Genomic DNA, 23,176 nt, shown 5'->3' on the forward strand with positions numbered 1-23,176 from the left:
AAGAACTTCAAGACACTGAGGAAAGAAATTGAAGAAGACCTCAGAAGATGGAAAGATCTCCCATGCTCATGGATTGGCAGGATTAATATAGTAAAAATGGCCATTTTACCAAAAGCAATCTACAGATTCAATGCAATCCCCATCAAAATACCAATCCAATTCTTCAAAGAGTTAGACAGAACAATTTGCAAATTCATCTGGAATAACAAAAAACCCAGGATAGCTAAAGCTATCCTCAACAATAAAAGGACTTCAGGGGGAATCACTATCCCTGAACTCAAGCAGTATTACAGAGCAATAGTGATAAAAACTGCATGGTATTGGTACAGAGACAGACAGATAGACCAATGGAATAGAATTGAAGACCCAGAAATGAACCCACACACCTATGGTCACTTGATTTTTGACAAAGGAGCCAAAACCATCCAATGGAAAAAAGATAGCATTTTCAGCAAACGGTGCTGGTTCAACTGGAGGGCAACATGTAGAAGAATGCAGATCGATCCATGCTTATCACCCTGTACAAAGCTTAAGTCCAAGTGGATCAAGGACCTCCACATCAAACCAGACACACTCAAACTAATAGAAGAAAAACTAGGGAAGCATCTGGAACACATAGGCACTGGAAAAAATTTCCTGAACAAAACACCAATGGCTTATGCTCTAAGATCAAGAATCGACAAATGGGATCTCATAAAACTGCAAAGCTTCTGTAAGGCAAAGGACACTGTGGTTAGGACAAATCGGCAACCAACAGATTGGGAAAAGATCTTTACCAATCCTACAACAGATAGAGGCCTTATATCCAAAATATACAAAGAACTCAAGAAGTTAGACCGCAGGGAAACAAATAACCCTATTAAAAAATGGGGTTCAGAGCTAAACAAAGAATTCACAGCTGAGGAATGCCGAATGGCTGAGAAACACCTAAAGAAATGTTCAACATCTTTAGTCATAAGGGAAATGCAAATCAAAACAACCCTGAGATTTCACCTCACACCAGTGAGAATGGCTAAGATCAAAAACTCAGGTGACAGCAGATGCTGGCGAGGATGTGGAGAAAGAGGAACACTCCTCCATTGTTGGTGGGATTGCAGACTGGTAAAACCATTCTGGAAATCAGTGTGGAGGTTCCTCAGAAAATTGGACATTGAACTGCCTGATGATCCAGCTATACCTCTCTTGGGCATATACCCAAAAGATGCCTCAACATATAAAAGAGACACGTGCTCCACTATGTTCATCGCAGCCTTATTTATAATAGCCAGAAAATGGAAAGAACCCAGATGCCCTTCAACAGAGGAATGGATACAGAAAATGTGGTACATCTACACAATGGAATATTACTCAGCCATCAAAAACAACGAGTTTATGAAATTCGTAGGCAAATGGTTGGAACTGGAAAATATCATCCTGAGTGAGCTAACCCAATCACAGAAAGACATACATGGTATGCACTCATTGATAAGTGGCTATTAGCCCAAATGCTTGAATTACCCTAGATCCCTAGAACAAACGAAACTCAAGACGGATGATCAAAATGTGAATGCTTCACTCCTTCTTTAAATGAGCAAAAAGAATACCCTTGGCAGGGAAGGGAGAGGCAAAGATTAAAACAGAGACTGAAGGAACACCCATTCAGAGCCTGCCCCACATGTGGCCCATACACATACAGCCACCCAATTAGACAAGATGGATGAAGCAAAGAAGTGCAGACCGACAGGAGCCGGATGTAGATCGCTCCTGAGAGACACAGCCAGAATACAGCAAATACAGAGGCGAATGCCAGCAGCAAACCACTGAACTGAGAATAGGACCCCCATTGAAGGAATCAGAGAATGAACTGGAAGAGCTTGAAGGGGCTCGAGACCCCAAAAGTACAACAATACCAAGCAACCAGAGCTTCCAGGGACTAAGCCACTACCTAAAGACTATACATGGACTGACCCTGGACTCTGACCCCATAGGTAGCAATGAATATCCTAGTAAGAGCACCAGTGGAAGGGGAAGCCCTGGGTCCTGCTAAGACTGAACCCCCAGTGAACTAGTCTATGGGGGGAGGGCGGCAATGGGGGGAGGGTTGGGAGGGGAACACCCATAAGGAAGGGGAGGGGGGAGGGCGATGTTTGCCCGGAAACCGGGAAAGGGAATAACACTCAAAATGTATATAAGAAATACTCAAGTTAATAAAAAAAAAAAAGAAAATTAAAAAAAAAGAAATACTCAAGTTAATAAAAAAAAAAAACATTGAAAATATAAAAAAAGAAGAAGAAGTAGGCTTTCCCAGCTCAACAGAATTGAATTAAAGGTATGTTTCCCCATCTCACAGATACAGTTTAGAAATACATTTTCCTACTTCAAATTAAGCAAAAGTCTCTCACAGTTGTACCCTTCCTTTGGGAATTTAAGTTAATTCCAGATGTAGTTGACAACCAAGAATAGTCGTCACTACTAGGTACAAAATAAGCTCTCAAAGATACTAGAACTCCATTTACTGCGATCATATATAGAAATGCATTTGCTATGTAAGAGGAAGCGTGTTTTCAAGGCTCAACTCTTCCTGTTCTTGCCTGCACTTGTAGTATCTTGAAACATCTGTTCTTTAAATGGGATGTTCATATTCCTTCTACAACAAGACAATAGAATTATTTTCCCTTTTTATATGGCAATGTCCAAATTATTTTATTATTCATATGCAAATATGCATTTCACATTTTAAATATGAAGAAAAGACAGGAGATTCATTATACTCTTTGACTCTTGTGAATTGTGAAAATGCCTTTGAAGAACAAGGAAGGAAAAACACAAAACAGAAGTTTTCCACACCAACATGGCAGTTGTTCGATGTGGGTGGCAGAAACCAAATTTGTGTCTGCTAAAAGAATAGGAAGTGTTATTAATTAACTCATGAGTCACCAGCACACCACAGGGGCATGTGCAGGTCAGAGAGCAACTTTCAGGAGTCTTTTCCCTGTTTCCACAGTGGTTCTACAGATTGAACTCAAGGTCTTAGAGAATCTCCCCGTCTATCCCTGGATGGATGGTCTCAACTCCCTCTGTAGATGTGATGAGCCTCTAGTTTAGAGGGATCATGTTGTCTCCACAGTAGTGGAATTAAAGACTTGTGCCTGGACTGGGGCCTGACCCTCTAGCTTCATTTTCTTGTCTTGGTAAAACAGTGTGTCCTATGACTACTGGAAAAAGACAAAATAGTAGGTTTTGCTGAAAGTAAGTTCAATTGAACTCCAACTTTTCTTAAATTCAGCTATACTTTTCATAAGATTCTAGTAAAAATATATGCTAAAAAAGTGAACTCTCCTTTCCCCTCTTCTTTTCCCCCTCCTCCTGGAAGGACTGGAGTATTTTACAGGAAACAAAAGTGTCTGAGAAGAACAGAACCCTTTCTGCAAGGGACCTCAGAAAGGTCCTCTGGGCTTTTTGTTTTCAGAAAGCCCTCCCACAGAGGCAGTCTCTGCTCTTGGGGCTAGACAAGATGTCTAGAGGAGGTACAGTATTCAGAATAACAAATGTTGAAACTTTGTAACTACATATTCTGTCATGGAATACACTGTGTCAATTCTGTGGTACCTTGATTACAGATAGCAATGAAAAACTGAAATAAATGTTGAAAGACAATGAAGAAAGTACTAAAACAGAATGGAAATGTAAAGTTTTGAAAAGCTATGGGAAGCAGTTGATGTAACACAAGGAAACCCTTTCTATTTCCCTTACATTTGGAATTCAAGGAGGGTGTGCCTTTTATTAACCAACACCTCTTTTGCTTTGTTTCCTTAACCAAAAAAGCAAATGGTCAGATTTTCCCACACAAACATAGTAAAGGTGAAAGTGCTGTTTAAAAAAGAGAGAAAGAAAGAAGAAACCATGTGTCAGTTTTATTTATTTACATTAGTTCCCCCCCCCCCCGCCTTATTTTCTGGTTTGAAAGCAGAAACCCAGGGCCTCAAACATGCTGGGGAAGAAGTGAAGTAAATGATAGTTTAAACTCACCATGGTTTTCCTTAAATGACCACTTAAAGAAAACTTTCAGACCATTTAAGGAAAACCAATCTTCAATCTTCAGTGTTTAGCATCATGGAATTTAAAGAGGAGACTTACATAAGAAAAATAGGTTCCTCGGGGCTACTGACATGACTCAGCAGTTAAGAGTGAGGGCTGGAGTCTTAGGAACCAAGTTTGTTCTCAGCACCCATATCCAGTGGTTCACAACTATTTTAACTCAAGCACTGGAGGATCCATACTTTCTTCTGGTCTCCACAGGTACCTTTGAGACTCAAGTGCACAGATTCATTCAGAGAGAGAGAGAGAGAGAGAGAGAGAGAGAGAGAGAGAGAGATAGAGATAGTAGAGAGTTAAAAATGAATTAAAAAATAAAAAGAGCCCAGATACAGTGGCATGTGCTTTTAATCCTAGAACTCTGGAGGCAGAGTAAGGTGGCTCTCTGTGAGTTCAAGGCCAGTTTTGTCTACATAGTGACTTCCAAGCCAGCTATGGCTACTCAGCAGTGAGACCTGTCTCAAAAACAACAAACATAAAAGAAAAAGAGATTCTAACCAAAAAAGAAAAAAAAGGTTCATTTCATACTTTCATTCATGAATTTGGGGGAGAAGGTGCTTGGGATAAAACTGAGGCTTTATTAGGAAAACGAGGTTCATTTTTTTCCTCCAGAATAAACATACTATCTTCTGCCCCTGATATTCTCTCTTCTATCTCTTTTATTTTGTTGGTGATGCTTGCATCTATGACTCCTGATCTCTTTCCTAGCATTTCTATCTCCAGTTTTGTCCCCCTTTGAATTTGTTTATTGTTTCTATTTGCATTTTTAGATCCTGGATGGTTTTGTTCAATTCCTTAACCTGTTTGATTATCTTTTCCTGTAATTCTTTAAGGGATTTTTGTGTTTCCTCTTTAAGGTTTTCTACCTGTTTACCTGTGTTGTCTTGTATTTCTTTAAGGGAGTTATTTATGTTTGTCTTAAAGTCCTCTAACATCATCATGAGATGTGATTTTAAATCAGAATCTTGCTTTTCTGCTGTGTTCGGGTATCCTGGACTTGCTGTGGTGGGAGAACTGGGTTCTGAAGATGCCAAGTGGCTTTGGTTTCTGTTGGTTATGTTCTTGCACTTTCCTCTCACCATCTGGTTATCTCTGGTGTTAGCTGGTCTTGCTGTCTTTGACAGTGGCTTGGCCCTTCTGCACTCTCAGGTGTGTCAGCACTCCTGGAAGTTGAGCTCTCTCCCAGTAGGACACAGGCACAGAGGGCTGTGGCTCAGGTTCAGCTCCAGGTGCAGATGTTAACTGGAAGGATCCTGTCCCAGACTGCTCCTTGGCTCCTGGATCCTGAGGTTTCCAGGTGGGTGTCTCAGAACAGAAGTGTTGGTTCCACCTGTGCTCTCCAGTGTGTCAGCACTTCTGGGAGACCATTTCTCTCCCAGCGGTATTTGAGCATCAGGGGTTGTGGCTCAGGGTCAGCTCAGGGCACAGACAGACCTTTGTCTTTTTGTTTTAAGACAGTCTTGATAAAGCAGGATAGACAGACTCAGGTTCAATTGTCGAAGACAAAGTTGCTCTTTGCCCCAGAGTCTGGCTGAACCTGTTCATCAGCTGACAAGAAAGAATTTCAATAAGCAATTAACTGTTTAAGGCCTTGGTGCCTTCCCATATGAAAACCTCACAAAAACTTGCCTTGTGCAACACAATTGGCTTCCAGTTTTACCTATGGAGATACAATTCTAAGGCACCTCTGGGGCCACCCTATAATCTCATTTATTTAAAAAGGATAGAATATGGGGTGGGGTGTTCTTAGCAACCTTTGAGATATAACCCATTAGTCACCAGAATAGTATATATGTCAATGCTAAGGCATTCTCCCTTGAAGAGTCCATGCTCACACTTGGGAGCATCTCATTCCCTGTGTATCTCTATGTGCTTTAAGTTGTAATCCACATGATAGAAGGACAGAATGGACTCCCACAGGTTGTCCTGTAGCCTCCACATATAATAGTATGTTCTTGTTCTCTCTCTCTCTCTCTCTCTCTCTCTCTCTCTCTCTCTCTCTTCCTCTCTTCCTCCCTCTCTCTCTAATGTGTATGCACACAAACACACATACTGGATAGCTTTTTTTTTTTTTGGTTCTTTTTTTTTTTTCAGAGCTGGGGACCGAACCCAGGGCCTTGAGCTTCCTAGGCAAGCGCTCTACCACTGAGCTAAATCCCCAACCCCACTGGATAGCTTTCTAACAGAAAAGGAAAAGATCATCTGGGTGTCCTATGGGAATATGCATCTAGTAGCCCAGAACTGGCAGTTCTGGATCATGTATACATGTACATTTTGTGTTCTTGGGTGTTTCTCTTTTACTTTGATCACCATTAATCATAATAAAGTTGATGCTGTTGTCAATATTTCACAGGCAAGAAGTAAAATATTGGGCCTGGTGGTGCATGCCTGTAATCTTCTATTCAGGAGTGGAGACAGGAAACTCAGAAGTCCAAAGTCATTCGAAGAAATATACCAAGTTCTAGGCCAGCCGGGGATACATGATCTGCTGTCTCAACAAGCCAGCAAACAGTTGGACACGGTGATCTGTTCCTGGTTTCTGGCAACTGAAGCAGGTTAGGTTCGGTCAGCCACTGGTCCTCAGTATGCTGGATGATAGCTGGGCAATGAGGAAAGACAGACAGATGAGATTTATCTGATGCAGTCACGTTTGGCACAATAGATAAAGGAGTCTAATGACCCAAGTCCGTCCAGAGCACTGACAAGAACTTTCTTTCTTCTTTAGTTATTTTTGAGACAGGGTCTCTCTACATAACCCCAACTATCCAGGAACTTACCTAGTAGGCCAGGCTGGCCTTGAACTCAAAGATATGCCTGTCTCTGCTTCTGCTAGGATTAAACCCAGCAGAAGCTTTGGTTTAAATTAAGGACAAGAGATATGTATAATTAATGATCCTGGTCAAGGTGTGGTCGCACTGGTTATTGCCTCAGTTATGTTCAGGGTGGTCCAGAGTGGATGTTGCGGATTGAGAGAACAAAGTGGACTTTGGGAGATTGTGTCTGCTTCTGGGTCAGCATACGGAAGCATAATTGCCATTGAGTGTGTGTGTGGGCAGGGGGAGTCTTTGCCATGAGGTTTTTCTCTACTTGGAATCCACGGTAACTACAGATTTAGAACAATGACTTATCTCTGTCCCCTCTGCCTTAAAGGTGGATGAGATAGGTTGGACAAACACTCCTTGAATGATTACTGTAATGACTTGAACAGTTAAGCAGACGACCCAACCTAAAAGAGACAGGCATGAGATAAAGGCGCAAATCAGGCTTTCACAGAGTTTCATGTTGTCTGTGGGTCCAAGTGAACAGGCAATGGTTTTACCAAAAGCAACTATCTATAAATGAATGCTTGGCCACAGCTTCAGGGGCTGCCTCCCTCAAGGCATCTGTGGGACCGTACCAGTGGACGGTGCAAGCATGTGGGGAGTCCAACAGACTGTTCACAGAAACCGTGTACAAGGAAGCCAGAACAACAGGTGTCAAATCACCCTCTTTTCCAACATATTTGCTTTGTCATAGAAAAATAAGCATTAGAAGCTGTGCTTCCAAAAAGAATAGTAGGATTGGGAGTGCAGAGTTGGCTCAGCAGTTAAAAGCACACACTGTTCTTGCAGAGTTTGGGTCACAGCACCCACATCCGGCAGCTCACCACTCCCTATAATTCCATCTCCAGGAGAATCTGATGCCTCCACAAACACCGCACACATGTACATGCCCACAGACAGACACATATAAACATAATTTAAAATAGTAATAATAAATATTAATAAATGGTAGTAATATTGATCTTGAATGTTTAATACTTTGTAAAAATGTCCTAACATCCTAGGAGTGATATGCCTATTTAATTTGTTTCAGAATGAATATCTCTGGACCTTCTAACAGGAAATGTAAGCCAGAGGAGGCCAGAGATTCATACTCCTGTTTCTGCACTTTTTTTATTTTGCTGTTGGTTTGTTTTTAATTTCTTTCATCTTAAAATATTGAGTGTATCTAGGTACAATATTTCAAAATGTCATGTTTTGCGTCGTGGCAGAAGCAACTAGTACAAAGGAAACAGCTTTGTCCAGCAATCTGGGCTAATTGGGACCTTTTCCAAATAGGTGTTTTATAGCTAGCTCCAGAGACAAACATCCAAGGTGTCTGAGGTTATCCAGTATATCTTGGCTTTTGTACTATCAAATGAACTGGTGTGTTAGCACAGACCAGTGATAAAGCCAATAAAGTAGATCTGTGGATCCAAAAGAAAACTGCCAGCCAATGAAATTTCTCCTCCAGAGACCACAAGACCTTCAAGGTGTTACTACTAGGTAAAGAACAAGAAGTCAGCCAATGGAGTCCATTTAGGGATGTTCCTGCTCATTGTTCTATAAGTTCCCTGTATCAAGAGGAGATTACACTACGTGAAGTACCTGAAGAGCCTGCTCTTCCCATGTCATACTCGGAAAGACAACAATGTAGTAGCTAAAACGTCAGATGCCACTGAATTATATGTGCCAAAATGGAAAAGACTAGAATGTAAGAAATTAAATGTTAAAAGCAAGACAAACCCTATTGAGATATTAAGAGCAGGAAACAAAAACTAAAATATAGCTTTCTACTAAAAAAAAAAAAAAAAAAAAAGGAAGGATGCAAAACTACATCCACCATCACCATCTACACATACAGACTCTTCTGAATCTCAGGGAACTCAACAAAAATAAATAGTGCTTAATGTCTACAGACTCGAACCCTCTTCTTAGGTTTTAACAAGGAGTCAGTTAGCTGCTAACGCTAAGTACACAGCCTAGACTCTGTGGTGGTTTGAATGAGAATGAGCCCCCCAGGCTTATATGTTTGAATACCTTGTCCACAGTTGGTTAAAGTCTTTGGAAACTATTAGGAGGTGTGGCTTTGTTGGAGGAGGTGTGCCACTGTGGGTGGGCTCTGAGGTTTCAAAAACCCTTGCCATTCCCACTTAGCTCTTTGCCTTGTGATTGTGGGGAAAACGTAAGCTCTCAGCTACTGCTCCAGGACTATGAAGGTCTGCCTGCTGCCATGTCCCCACTGTGATGGGCATGGACTCTAACCACTTAGAACATGAGACCCAGATTAAATGTTTTTTTTATAAGTTACCTTGGTCATAGTATATTGTCAATGTTGAGGTCTGTGTCCCCAGCATAATTGTAGCCATTTTGTTCAATATCCTCCAGCTATTTCATACCTTTGCTGTAATATGCCTGCCAGTCATTGACATTGAAAAAGAACTTGACTTCAGCAGGGTCTTGCTAGCATATACCCTGTTATGTTTTGTATGTTATGAGGCTTGATAATCTTAAAAAATCCCACAGCTATAAGCTTCAGGTAGGATCCACCAAAGTAAAGGTCAATACGCACTGTTACAGCTAAAGTGGCTTAGTCAGGGCTGACCTCTCAGCACTTTCAGCACTTGTGTATGAGCTCATTGTGGTTTTTGCACTTTTAGCCTTTATAAGCTGACATAAAAAATGTTCAGGGTCGTAGCCTCAGCCCCAAAATTCTAAGCTACGGCCCTCTAATCAATCAGGCTTAAGGTATGTGTTCAATAAACTATCCCTGTCTAAGATCCGCATTTGCGTGGTTTGTGGGGTGACTCTTAGACCCCAACAGTACAAGGTAACAGAAAAGTTACCAAGACAGTCTCCTATAGTATGCATTCTATCTGAAGCCAATTCTCCGGGCCTTCTAGGTCTGACTTTTCTTAGTATCACAATTTGTTTCTGTTTTTGTTTTTGTTTTTGTTTTTGTTTTGTTTTGTTTTTTAATTCTTCTTGGCTGGGCATGGTAGCTCTTAGGAGGCAGAGGCAAAGGTAGGTAGATCTCTCTCTATGAGTTCAAAGCTACCTTGGTCTACATAGTGAGTTCCAGGCCAGTGAGGGCCATGCAATGAGACTCTATCAAGACCACAAAACAAACAAAAAATAAAAGACAAAACAAAACAAAAAACCCCTTTTGCATAGATTTTCAACGATGTTAGCCACTTTAGCTGGCAGTACAAACCTCGAATAGTGTGGTCTAAAAATGAGGCAGACTAAAATCTCATGCAATAGCCAATTTTATTCAGAGCCTCAGACAATTTATACTCTGGGGGTTAAGAAAAGTCACCTGAGTAAAGTTTACAATCACAAGGACATGTGGCAAAAACATGTTTTTCCAAAGAGGCATATAAACAAGTAACGCTATCCAGTTGTAATGAATACTCTGGAGTGAGCTCACTCCTATCTGCAATACCTGGGAAGGGCACGAAAGCACATTTTATACACAATTTTGTGTTTTTGAAGAAACTTAGGTCACAAGACTCTTGTTTTCTTGGAGTTTTCTCACAAGCATTCAGAATTTCCCTCGAAGGACTCCATTGTTAGACCAAGTCGAAACAGTAAGCAAACTACTGTTGGGCTTGTGAAAGAGGCTTACTTTGTCAGGAAGATTTTAATGCATACCTTAAAGTGGTTTGGGGGTGTTTTTGCTTTCATTATTTCTGATTTTTAGATAAAGTCTCATACTAATTAGCTCAAACTGGTTTTGAATTCAGTATGAACCAGGGATAACCTTGAATTCTTCTCCTCCAGTCTGTACTTACCAAGTGCTGGGATTACAGGTGGTGCCACCACACCCAACTTGAAACTAACCTTACTGTCAAAGCAGTTTACTCTCTTGGGTACTTAGGAGTTGGAAGGCAGGGTAGTTCAAGAATTGGTGAGTTCAGGGGCTCCGTGATGTCCTAAAGATCCTTCCTTTCTGTCCTCTGGGTTGTCCTTCTCATCTTTGTCTTAAGGGCAATCCTCTTATCTAAGAACAGAATGAAATTAGCTGCATTTATTATGAGGAATGGTGGCTGTACCTCTTGGATCAGTGGTCCTAATTCAGGAGTAACTGGAAAGATGCTTGAAGAAAAAGAGTGACCTCAGAAAGAAAATTTTTTAAAAAAAATTCCTTTATTATAAAGTTGATAAAATTGAAAAACAAATGTTAAATATGGGCTGCCCCAAACCACTAATAGAAGTCAATACTTAAACTTACTCTTCAGACATTACCACTGTAGGGTTGGTAATAAAACTCAGTAATGGTGTGCTGCAGACCAGAGTGCCTGAGACCCTGAGTTCAATTCATGGCACTAGGGGGCAGGGAGGAAAAGATAAAGGCAAAACATAAGTTCTACAATATGTACATCCTTCTACCGGGTAACATTCACAGTGTGCCATTCTTTCATTGATGCTGATGTTAACAATGGCTATAATGTGTAAGTACCAGGAGACGGGGATTATGATCACCTGAGGTAATTCCCATTTTGAGTCAAATGAAAAGTGCTCTCACAGCTCCAGGGCACTCTTCAGGGAGAGCCACTCCAGACTTCATGGAGGTTCATCCTTTCCTCCGAAAGTGTAAGCGGCTCACGAATTCTCTGAGTTTCAGAACTAAAGAGTAGTTGCCCATGTTGTCCTTCCAGCTTCCGTAAGCCCTGCGAAACCTGTCGTAATGACCCTCTTTGGTGGCGCTGAGACCCGGTCCGGCTGTTTTTAAATCATTGTCCTTTGTCCATCTCTCCCTCCAGGAATCTTTCAATTTTCTAAAATAACTTTCTTTTTCAGACTCTTCCTTCCAGATTCCTTCTCCTTTCTTTAAGGCTGTCAATTCAGCTTTAAGCAACTTTCTGTGAATTTTCCAGTGGGTTTTTGAGTCGTAATTTAGCCCTTTAACAAGAACGGTTTTGCCCAAGCCTCTTCTCAAAATCTCCTCATTCAGATTCACATTAAAATATCCACCCTTGAATAAAAGAGGAGGAAACTGATTACTTAGGAAGTGACTATTATTATTATTATATCCATACTATCTGATTTACCTTAAAATGCAGCAATTTTATTTTTCTAGAGACAGCAAGAAAAGAAAAAAGAGAAAACAAAACAAAACCACCACCAAACACTACAAAAAATAATACCACCCCAAAAACACATAACACAAAGGTCACATGTTTGTAATCCTAGCATTTGTAAGGCTGAGGCAGGAGGATTACTTATTTACTCAAGTCCAAATTGAACTACAAAAAAGAGATGCTGTCTTGAACAAAGCAGTACCAACAATAAAACAGGATGTGGAGGTGCCCAGCATCCATGCAAAAAGCTAGGCATGGCAGTTTAGGCTCATAATCCCAGTGCTGGGAGGCAGAGACAGGCAAATCCCTGGATGTCACTGGCCCGCCAGCTGTTAGGGGAGTAGGTGATCTCTGGGTTCAGAAAGAGAAAATAAAGGAGCAGGGTAATGAGGAAAACACCTGACATCAAACTCTGGCCTCCACATATGCACACACAAGAGTGCACACCTGTGAACACATATGAACCTCCCCTACTTTTATCCTCTTGTAGTAATTGTCGTCTCTAAGGCTTACTGCCTCAGTCTGCTAACCTAGGCCTAGTCCTGGAAGCTTCTAGTCTCTGTACAATCTTATCTAGGCCTACACACATACTTATACACCACCACCACCACCACCACCAACAACAACAACAACAACAACAACAACAACAACAACAACAAAAAGGTTGAAGACCTTAAATCAGCTATTTTTTTTTCTTTTTTTCGGAGCTGGGGACTGAACCCAGGGCCTTGCGCTTGCTAGGCAAGCGCTCTACCACTGAGCTAAATCCCCAACCCCTAAGTCAGCTATTTTTAAATTGAAAGATTTGATTTCTTTTTTTAAAGATTTCTTTATTCATTTTATGTATATGAGTACACCATCACTGTCTTCAGACACACCAAACGATGGCATCAGATCCCATTATGGACGGTTGTGAGCCACCATGTGGTTTCTGGGAATTGAACCCATGACCTCTGGAAGAGACCTCTGCATGGCTCTCTTAGTCTCTGAGCCATCATCTCTCCAGCCCAAGATTTAATTTTTTGATATAATACATTCATGCAAGCCTTGTTCAAAGTCAACTGATTCTCATTGATCTCTAATGCAAAGAAGCATAGAAATGACGAAATATAAAAGCTATTGGAGCTGGAGAGATGGCTCAGTGGTTAAGAGCACTGACTGCTCTTCCAAAAGTTCTGAGTTCAATTCCCAGCCACCACACGGTGGTTCACAACCATCTGTAATGGGATCTGATGCCCTCTTCTGGTGTGTCTGAAGAAAGCTAGCTACAGTGTATTCATAACCATAAAATAAACAAATAAATCTTAAAAACAAAACGGTTACTTTTTTTTAAAAAAAAAGTGCTATTAACTCTCTTGGCTATGTAGAGAGAAAATGAAGCACAAGATTTGCACAATGAGAGCCATAGCAAAATAAAGTAGACTAAAAACTAACAGGTGAACAAGTTGCAATGAACTGAACAGCATTAAATAATAACCTAAACGTCACAGGGGTCCGGGGCTCTGATAGATAGGTTTTTTTTTTTTTTTTAATGTGTAAGGGTGTTTTTCCCTCTTGTATGCCTGTGCATCCATTTCATGCCTAGTGCCTGCAGAAGCCAGAAGAAGGCATGAGATCCCTTGAAACTAGAGTTAAACCTCTACTTGAGGACTGCGACCTCTGAAACAATAGCCATCATTCTTAACTGTGGAGCAATTTCTCCAACCCCAGGTATGTACATTTTAAAAATACCTACGCCACATAATTTTTGAATTTTTACCTTAAATGTATCATTTCTGTAATCTCCTACTTATAATCAAATCAATAAATGACCCTCCCCCAATTAAAGTAACTTTTATCCTCTTGTAGTGATTGTTGTCTCTAAGGCTTACTGCCTCAGTCTGCTAACCTAACCCTAGCCCTGGAAGTTTCTAGTCTGTATCTCCAGCTCCAGGAAATCCAACACCCTCTTCTGGTGTCTACACACACATGTGCGTACACACATGTAGACACACTATTATATATAAAAATAAATCCTAAGAAAGCAAAACATAACAAAACCAAGTGCTTCCTTCACAATCATGTGAACTGAAGTTAGATCCTAGCACCCATGTGACAGGCCAGTATTCTGCACATACTTATAACTCTAACACAGAAGGATTCTATGCTCTCTTGCAGTAGGATCATCCATGTGTATGCCAGCACACACACACACACACACACACACACACACACTCTCACACTCACACTCATGTGCACATAATCTCAAGCAGACAGATACACAAACACATAGTCACACGTGAACACATACACAAGGAAATCACAAGTAATGTGAAGTTAATTCTATAATGTTGAAGTTGGCTTAAACATAAAAATATTTTCTAAGATTCTACAAACTAAGTAATCCTTAGGAAAAGAAAAAGACTTTAATACAAAATTAAAAAGAAAACATTATTTCTCTACACACAGTAAATTTGGGTTCATGACGACAAAAGAGTTATGCTCGGTTTATCATATTTGTCCCAGTTTTAAACATTTTATAAGCTCATTTCCTTGAGCCAAACCAAACAACTAAATTTCAGTCTCACACACTAGCAGAATTCAAGCAGGAGAAGTAACTGAATCCCACCATGTGCACAGCATGGTTGCTTACGGGAAACAATGTAAGGATGTGGAATGAAGGTGGGCTTTTGAGCCAGGAAGAACTCTCTCTTTGCCTAGTCTGGGCAAGACAATCATCACCCCTTAGAGTCCTAACTGTAATGGAGACCGGCAACCCCACAGGATAGTTTCGGTACACATGAAGTAACATGTGCATGGCATTGACTTTTACAGCTTGTGTGTGTGAGCACACAGGATGTTGGAGCGGATGGAGCAGTATTTACCTGTGAAAACATCCTTGTTCTTTGTAGAAGACTTTGTTCCAGTTGCCCAGATACACTTCTGAAATGACTTCTATTAACAACTGCTATTACAATTCATGCATATGTAAATAAACAAATGATCCTTTACCTAGCAATTGCCAAAATCATTAATAATTTTAAAGTTTTTCTCCTTTCTGTATAACTTTCTTTTTGTATCATTCTCATTCATTCATTCATTCATTCATTCATTCATTCATTCATTTGAGACAGGGTTTCTCTGTGTAGCTCCATCTGTTCTGAGACTTGCTCTGTAGATCAGACTGGCCTCTAACTCACAGAGATCCACCTGCCTCTGCCTCCAGAGTGCTGGGATTAAAGTTCTGCATCACCCCCACCTGGCTACTTTTACTTTCTTATGTATACACGTATTTGCTTGCATGTGTGCCCTCATAGATCAGAAAAGGACATCGGATCCCTGAAACTTCAGTCACAGACCTTCGTAAGTTGCCATGTGGGTGTTGGGAGCTAAGCCTAAGTTTTCTACAAAGGTAGGAGGTGTTCTTAACCAATAAGCCTTCCCTCCAGATCTATCTTTTTAGTTATTTAATTTAGAAAATATTTATTTTTTAGTGCTTTTATTTATGTATGTGTGTGCATGCCCTTGTGGGGCCTGAGGAGTTTGATCCTGAGGAGTTGGAGTTACACATGCTTGTCAGCTGCTTGATGTGGGTGCTGGGATCAAAGTCACGTCCTCTACAAAAACAATATGAGCTCGTAAGCACTTGAACCATCTTTTCAACCATCCCCAGGCCCTAGTTTTTAATTTTTAATATTAAGTGCATATTTGTGTGTCAATGCACATGAGTACAGTTCCCACAGAGGCCAGAAGAGGGAACTGGATCTTCCGGAACTAGTCTTACCAGTGGTTGTGAGCTGCCTAGAGTGGGTGTCAGGAATCGAACCCAAGTCCTCTGGAAGTCCAGCAAGAGCTCTTAATTGCTTTAGCCACCTTTCCAGCCCCTTTAGGAATTCTATCTGACTAAAATAAATATCCATAAATTTATACAATGAAATTTATATATGAAACCCCTTGCTCTCTACATACAACCATGATTAGCAGTTTGATAAGTTCATTATAGATTCAACAAGTTAATTAAATGTTTACTTATGTTAAGAATAAATATGCCCAGCAGTTTCTTCTCACTACTTACCTTGTTCACTAAGAGGTAGCAAAAGAGTTCTGAATTCTCCTTTCCAAGGAGCTGGAACCACAGGAGCTGGGAAGGTCTCAGTTCTTTCTGTAGCCACACCTTACCGGCTTCAGTGAGTTCTACTCCAGCCAATTTAACCAACAAAACTCCACACGGCTCTTCTAAGAAAGTAATGTAGAAAGCAATTTAGCTTCAAGGGCAGGGTACAAAGCAAATTCCAAAGTCATTTCCCTCCAAGTCCATGAAACATAGAACAATGCATTGTAGTTATCTATAAATACTTAAGCTTTAAATTTAGGACCACTTATTTTTATAAAGTTCTTTTAAAAAATAATACAAGTATAGCCAGCCTTTAATCCCAATACTCAGGAAGCTGAGGCTCCTGGAGCTTTGTGAGTTTGAGGCCAGCTTGGTCTACATAAGGAGTTCAAGACCAGGCAGGTCTTCCTGAACGAAGAAAGAAAAAACAACCAACAACAACACAATCCCACGATCAAACAAAAGTCCTCATACAAGTATAGAACAGAGTAATTCTAAAACCTGTTTGATTATGATCCAGCCCACTTCACCTTTTGTAACCTCCCAGAGCTGTTTATTCACATATATGAACAATGCAGCTTAGTGATATGGTTACTGATACAAGTAGAACTGTGCAGTCTTGGCTGTTCTGGAACTAGCTTTGTAGACCAGGCTGGCCTTGAACTCATAGAGATCTGCCTGCCTCTGCCTGCTGAGTGGTGGGATTAAGGGCATGAGCCAACATCACCCAGCTATTAACTACGTCTTAAGGAGACCCGATTCCCATCTAAACAACAACTGGCTACATCAGCACTATGTCCTTCTGAAAGGAGGTAGTTTTTTGATTATGTGTATCCGTGTGAATTTATGCTGCATGCATGTGTGAGGGAGGTCGTGGAAGCCAGAGGAAGCATTAGATCCCTGTAGCCAGAGTTACAGGCTGCTGCGAGCCTTTCAATATGGCTCCCAGGAACCAAACTCAGGTCCTCTGCCATAGCAGGACACTCTCTCAACCACTGAGCCATAGCCCAAATAAAAATAAAAACCATTTTGCACAACAGACTTCCAAACAAGACTTCACCAATTCATAATCAAGACAATATAATATGAAGATATATATGTATATATGTGTATATACATATAGAATTACTCAAATCCTTGAAAATACTTTACCAACTTAACTTTAATAATTATTTAATTTATTAACTAATTATATTTTCAGGAGACAGGCTCACTCTGTGTTGCCCTGACTGGCCTAATACTCGTCTAGGCTCAAGTGACCTACCTGACCGTGGAACTCTAAATGCAAACCACTGTGACTAGCTTGGGATATCACTGCAGAAAATGATGTTTATAACTTTACACAAAGGGATAAAAAATAATATCTTAGGAAGGAAGGAAGGAGAGAAGGAAGGAAGGGAGGAAGAAAGGAAGGAAGGAAAGAAGGAAGGGCTGGTGAGATGGCTCAGTAGGTGCTATAGTTTGAATATAAGTGTCCTATATAGGTTCCTGATTTCAGCACTTAGTTTCCAATTATTAGTGCTATCTGGGAAGGTACTGGAACTTCTGTGAGACAGAGACTTACTGGAGGAAGTACATCACTGTGTGGGCCTTGAGGTGTTATAGCCTGGTCCAACTTCCTGGGTTCTCTATTTCCTGAGTGCTGACACAAGGTGACCAGTCAGCTCACGTTCTGGTCATCATGTGATACTTGACAAAGGAAAGTGTGTGGTTGGCTTAGTGTTTTTGAACAAGGAGAGTGCAGACGATAAAGCAGCCGTTAGAGATCAGTGTGGTAAAAAGAACCTCGCTGCTCTGCCCTGAGACAGTAAGACAGGTTCTCGAAGGGCAAGAACACAATGATCCTTGAAAATGCAAATTCGTTTAAAAGGAAAAAGCCTAAGCTCAGAAGGCAAAAGAGATTCCCAGCCTCTGGAAAGCAACCACAGAAATGTTTTCTCAGGGTCAGTAAAGGGTACAGAGACAACTGTGGTTCAAGGGGGCTGGCCTATGTCTTGATGTGGCTACAGAATGTGGCAGCACTATTCCCTCCCCCACGGCACTATTGGTTTTCAAGGAATAAATGATGAGAGAGTCATGAAGAATGGATGATGCCAGATACTGTGTGGCAAGGTTAGAGATATAGCAGAAAGGCCCCGGCAGGCTGCTGTGCAGGAGAAACCTCAGTTGAAACGGAGACCATAGGAGCATTAAGATACTAGGACCATAAGTTATCCGACAGGGAGGGCTGCAGTCTTGGAGTAGACCTAGCCTAAGTCTAAGGCAGAAGCTGTATCTGCTGCAGGTGACACGGTTGGAAGAATAGGACTTTTGAACCTAGTTGATTATAATGCATGCCCCAGATGGTGGACATGGAGCTGTAGAATTTGGTGTTTTCCTTTCATTCCTGCTAGAGTTTGGTTTTGCTTCCGTATTGTTTTTTTATACTTTAGTTCTTCCTCTCAAATAGGGATGCTTACTTTGTGTTATTGTATGTTAGAATAATGTATTTGTAAATATGAGTGTGCTTTGAGGCAGGGCATGTGCCTCTGGCTAGCTTGGAACTCACTAGGTTGGACTTGAACTCACAGAGATTACCTGTCTCTACCTCCTGAGTGCTTGGATTAAAGACATGTGCTCCCAAGACAAGCTGGTAATTTTTGTTTTTTTTTAAAAGATTTATTTATTTATTAATTTTAGGTATATGAGTACACTGCAGCTGTCTTCAGACACACCAGAAGAGGTCATCAGATCTCATTACAGATGGCTGTGGGCCACCATGTGGTTGCTGGGATTTGAACTCAGGACCTCTGGAAGAGCAGTCAGTGCTCCTAATCACTGAGCCATCTCTCCAGCCCTGGTTTTTGTTTTTTACAGGTCACATTTAATAGATGACTTTTGTTTTAGAAGAGATTTTGGACTTTGAATTTCTGAACTATATTGAAACTATTAAAGACTGTAAGAACATTAGAAGTTAGAATAAATGCATTTTGCATCATGAAGCAGACACAAGCCTGTAAGGCCAGTGGTGGGATGCTCTGGTTTGATATGAAATGTCTCTCATAGGCTCATGTGTTTGAAGACTTGGTGCCCAGTAGACAACTTTAGAACCTTTAGGAACTAGAGACTTGCTGGAAGAGTATACCACTGGGGTGGGCCTTCAGGTTTGTTTGTTTGTTTGCTTGTTTTTGAGACAAGTTTTCTCTATATAGTCCTGGCTATCCTGAAACTTGATATGTAGACAAGGCTGGCCTCGAACTCACAGAGATCTACCTACTTCTGTCTACTGAGTGTTGGGATTAAAGGCCTGCATCCACCACGACCAATGGGGCTTTGACCTTTTAAAGCTGGGTTTCACTTTCCATATTCTCTTGCTTTTTGACAGTCAATGCAACGTGGCTAGCTGGCAAGAATCATACTTTGACTGCCATTGCCTTTCCCACATTGATGAACTATATCCTGTGGGAACTGTAATCAAAAACAAACCTTTCTCCTTTAAGTTTCTTTGGTCAGGTATTTTTGTTTCAAGAACATGTAAAGCAACCAAGGCAGCAAGTAACAGCACTTGCTGTGAGTCTCACAACCCGAGTTGTGAAACAGTGAAACAAGAGACCCAACTCCTGGAAGTTATCCTCTGATCTCTACAACTATGCTGTGGCACCCCCACCCCCACCGCACACACACTCTTTAATAAGAAATTATATACTTAAAATATAGAGAGAGTTTACAAAGAAATTTAAAAAAATCTAAGGTTAATTTCACCTATTTCTAGGTGAAAAAATTTTGACTAAAAAGATGTCTTAAGGGCAAGTGAGATGGGTCAAGGTGCTTGCAGTCAAGCCTGACCTAAGTTAGAGTACCAAGACCCATATGGTAGAAAGAAAAGATTGTGGGCTTTCTTTTGGCCTCCACACCTATACTGTGGTACATACCCTCCCCCCCAATACACACACACACACACACACACACACACACACACACACACACAAACATACACCAAAGAAAAAGATTGAAAGTGTAGTTTTTGAAACATTTTTAGACGAGTCCCACTGTGTTACTCTGACCAGCCGAGACCTCTCTATGTAGAGTAGGCTGGCCTCAAACTTAAAGAGGCTTTGAGTTCCTGACTGCTAACATTTAAAGCAGCCACCACTACACCTAGCAATGTGGTTTTGTTGTTTGTTTATTTGTTTGTTTTGCAATAAAAGATGTTTTAAAACTCAATTATGCTGATAACAAAAAACCCTTTCCTTCAGATTTGGGTTTCTTAAAACCTGTTCCCTGAGTTTCAGGCGAAAAAGCATCAGTGAGCAGGTAATTTGTGTCCTTAGCAAAAAAATTCAATACAAGTAATATGTAACTAGATTAGGATAGAACATAGAACACAGATTAGTTGGTGTTCTGGGGTTAAGGTAGTCTATGCCTGTAATCCCAACACTCACGAGGCAGAGACAGATGTATTAACAGTTCAAGGCCAGCCGGGGCTATACTGCAAGATTTTACCTCAAAATATATAAACAAGTTTTAAAAATTAGATGACTATAAGCCATTGGTATACCATTGATCAATTATACCATTGGTATAAATTCTGAGGGCTCTTATAATGTTTGAAGTTGCCAGTACCACCAGTCTTCCACTAAAAGCTTCTACGGTCTGTGAGACCAAAGACTAGGTAACCAAAAACTTGAGGTGGATGGTCTGAATCTAACTCAACACTATCAACTTTAGTATTAGTGTCTCAAATTTTCACATAATAAAGCCACTGGGGTTTTTTTTAAATGAGGAAATTTCTTATTGAACACTCAAAGTATGAAACAGTCAATAAGAATAAAGTCATTATGATTTAATAAACCACCCATAACAAATACATGAGTAGGAGAATGTCTATAGATTTTCACCAAAACCTTTGAATATTTTTGGAAATGTAAATGTTCCTTTCAAAAGCCTGTGGTTTTTAGCTAGGCATTGTCTACAACCTGCAGAAGCAAGACTGTCACAAGTAGGGGTTGGGGATTTAGCTCAGTGGTAGAGAGCTTGCCTAGCAAGCACAAGGCCCTGGGTTCGGTCCCCAGCTCCAAAAAAAAAAAAGACTGTCACAAGTTTCAGGCCACCTTGGTACACATAATGAGTTCTAGGCCAGCCAGGTCCATATAGTAAGAACCCCCAGTGAACTAGACTGTGGGGGGGAGGGCGGCAATGGGGGGAGGGTTGGGAGGGGAACACCCATAAGGAAAGGGAGGGGGGAGGGGGATGTTTGCCCGGATACCGGGAAAGGGAATAACACTCGAAATGTATATAAGAAATACTCAAGTTAATAAAAAAAAAAAAAAAAAAAAAAAGGCCTGGTTGCTGCCGCTGCAGAGAGCCCCTGGGCAGCACCCCACGAGCGAACTTGAGCCTCGGGACCACAGGTAAGACCAAATTTTCTGCTGCAAGAAAGCTGCCTGGTGAGCTTGGGACACACGGAAGCAGAATTTCTCTAGAACCGGGCACGTTCTGTGTTTACCGGAAGTCCCACACCCGCGGATCCCGGCCCGCAGCAGCTCTCTGCTCCCAGACCCGGTGAGAGAGAGACCCAACCGCCTGGTCAGGTGGGCACTCCTGAGGCTGCAGAGCGGAAGAGACCACCAACACTGCTCACCCCTGCCCACATCCCTGGCCCAAGAGGAAACTGTATAAGGCCTCTGGGCTCCCGTGGGGGAGGGCCCAGGAGCGGCAGGACCCCTGCCACAGACACCGCCGGACCCTGAAGGAAACAGACCGGATAAACAGTTCTCTGCACCCAAATCCCGTGGGAGGGAGAGCTAAACCTTCAGAGAGGCAGACAGGCCTGGGAAACCAGAAGAGACTGCTCCCTGCACACACATCTCGGACGCCAGAGGAAAAAGCCAAAGACCATCTGGAACCCTGGTGCACTGAAGCTCCCGGAAGGGGCGGCACAGGTCTTCCTGGTTGCTGCCGCTGCAGAGAGCCCCTGGACAGCACCCCACGAGCAAACCTGAGCCTCGGGACCACAGGTAAGACCAAATTTTCTGCTGCAAGAAAGCTGCCTGGTGAACTCAAGACACAGGCCCACAGGAACAGCTGAAGACCTGTAGAGAGGAAAAACTACACGCCCGAAAGCAGAACACTCTGTCCCCATAACTGACTGAAAGAGAGGAAAACAGGTCTACAGCACTCCTGACACACAGGCTTATAGGACAGTCTAGCCACTGTCAGAAATAGCAGAACAAAGTAACACTAGAGATAATCTGATGGCGAGAGGCAAGCACAGGAACCCAAGCAACAGAAACCAAGACTACATGCCATCATCGGAGCCCAATTCTCCCACCAAAACAAACATGGAATATCCAAACACACCAGAAAAGCAAGATCTAGTTTCAAAATCATATTTGATCATGATGCTGGAGGACTTCAGGAAAGACCTGAACACACTTAGGGAAGCACAGGAAAACATTAATAAACAAGTAAAAGCCTACAGAGAGGAATCGCAAAAATCCCTGAAAGAATTCCAGGAAAAAACAATCAAACAGTTGAAGGAATTAAAAATGGAAATAGAAGCAATCAAGAAAGAACACATGGAAACAACCCTGGATATAGAAAACCAAAAGAAGAGACAAGGAGCTGTAGATACAAGCTTCACCAACAGAATACAAGAGATGGAAGAGAGAATCTCAGGAGCAGAAGATTCCATAGAAATCATTGACTCAACTGTCAAAGATAATGTAAAGCAGAAAAAGCTACTGGTCCAAAACATACAGGAAATCCAGGACTCAATGAGAAGATCAAACCTAAGGATAATAGGTATAGAAGAGAGTGAAGACTCCCAGCTCAAAGGACCAGTAAATATCTTCAACAAAATCATAGAAGAAAACTTCCCTAACCTAAAAAAAGAGATACCCATAGGCATACAGGAAGCCTACAGAACTCCAAATAGATTGGACCAGAAAAGAAACACCTCCCGTCACATAATTGTCAAAACACCAAACGCACAAAATAAAGAAAGAATATTAAAAGCAGTAAGGGAAAAAGGTCAAGTAACATATAAAGGGAGACCTATCAGAATCACACCAGACTTCTCGCCAGAAACTATGAAGGCCAGAAGATCCTGGACTGATGTTATACAGACCCTAAGAGAACACAAA

The 23,176-nt window shown here is 41.4% G+C and overlaps 1 protein-coding gene across 9 annotated transcripts in view; it reads right to left on the minus strand.

Moving 5' to 3' along the window:
- Positions 1-2,655: 2,655 nt before the first annotated feature.
- C2h3orf33 (similar to human chromosome 3 open reading frame 33) overlaps positions 2,656-23,176 on the minus strand; it is a 31,250-nt gene continuing 10,729 nt past the window's right edge. For 2 of the 9 annotated variants that reach the window (XM_063282368.1, XM_039102887.2), the window contains 2 exons: positions 16,014-16,174; positions 2,656-6,673 (listed from right to left, as the gene is read on the minus strand). In XM_063282368.1, the coding sequence (XP_063138438.1) occupies positions 6,641-6,673; positions 16,014-16,174 (194 nt within the window). In that variant the 3' untranslated portion in view covers positions 2,656-6,640. Of the gene's footprint in view, positions 6,674-10,126; positions 11,854-16,013; positions 16,175-23,176 lie in introns of those variants that run through there. The other 7 variants (XM_063282369.1, XM_039102888.2, NM_001399811.1 and 4 more) reach the window with 5 other exon arrangements.

Source organism: Rattus norvegicus, chromosome 2, assembly GCF_036323735.1.
Source record: "Rattus norvegicus strain BN/NHsdMcwi chromosome 2, GRCr8, whole genome shotgun sequence".
Classification (NCBI taxonomy): Eukaryota; Metazoa; Chordata; class Mammalia; order Rodentia; family Muridae; genus Rattus; species Rattus norvegicus.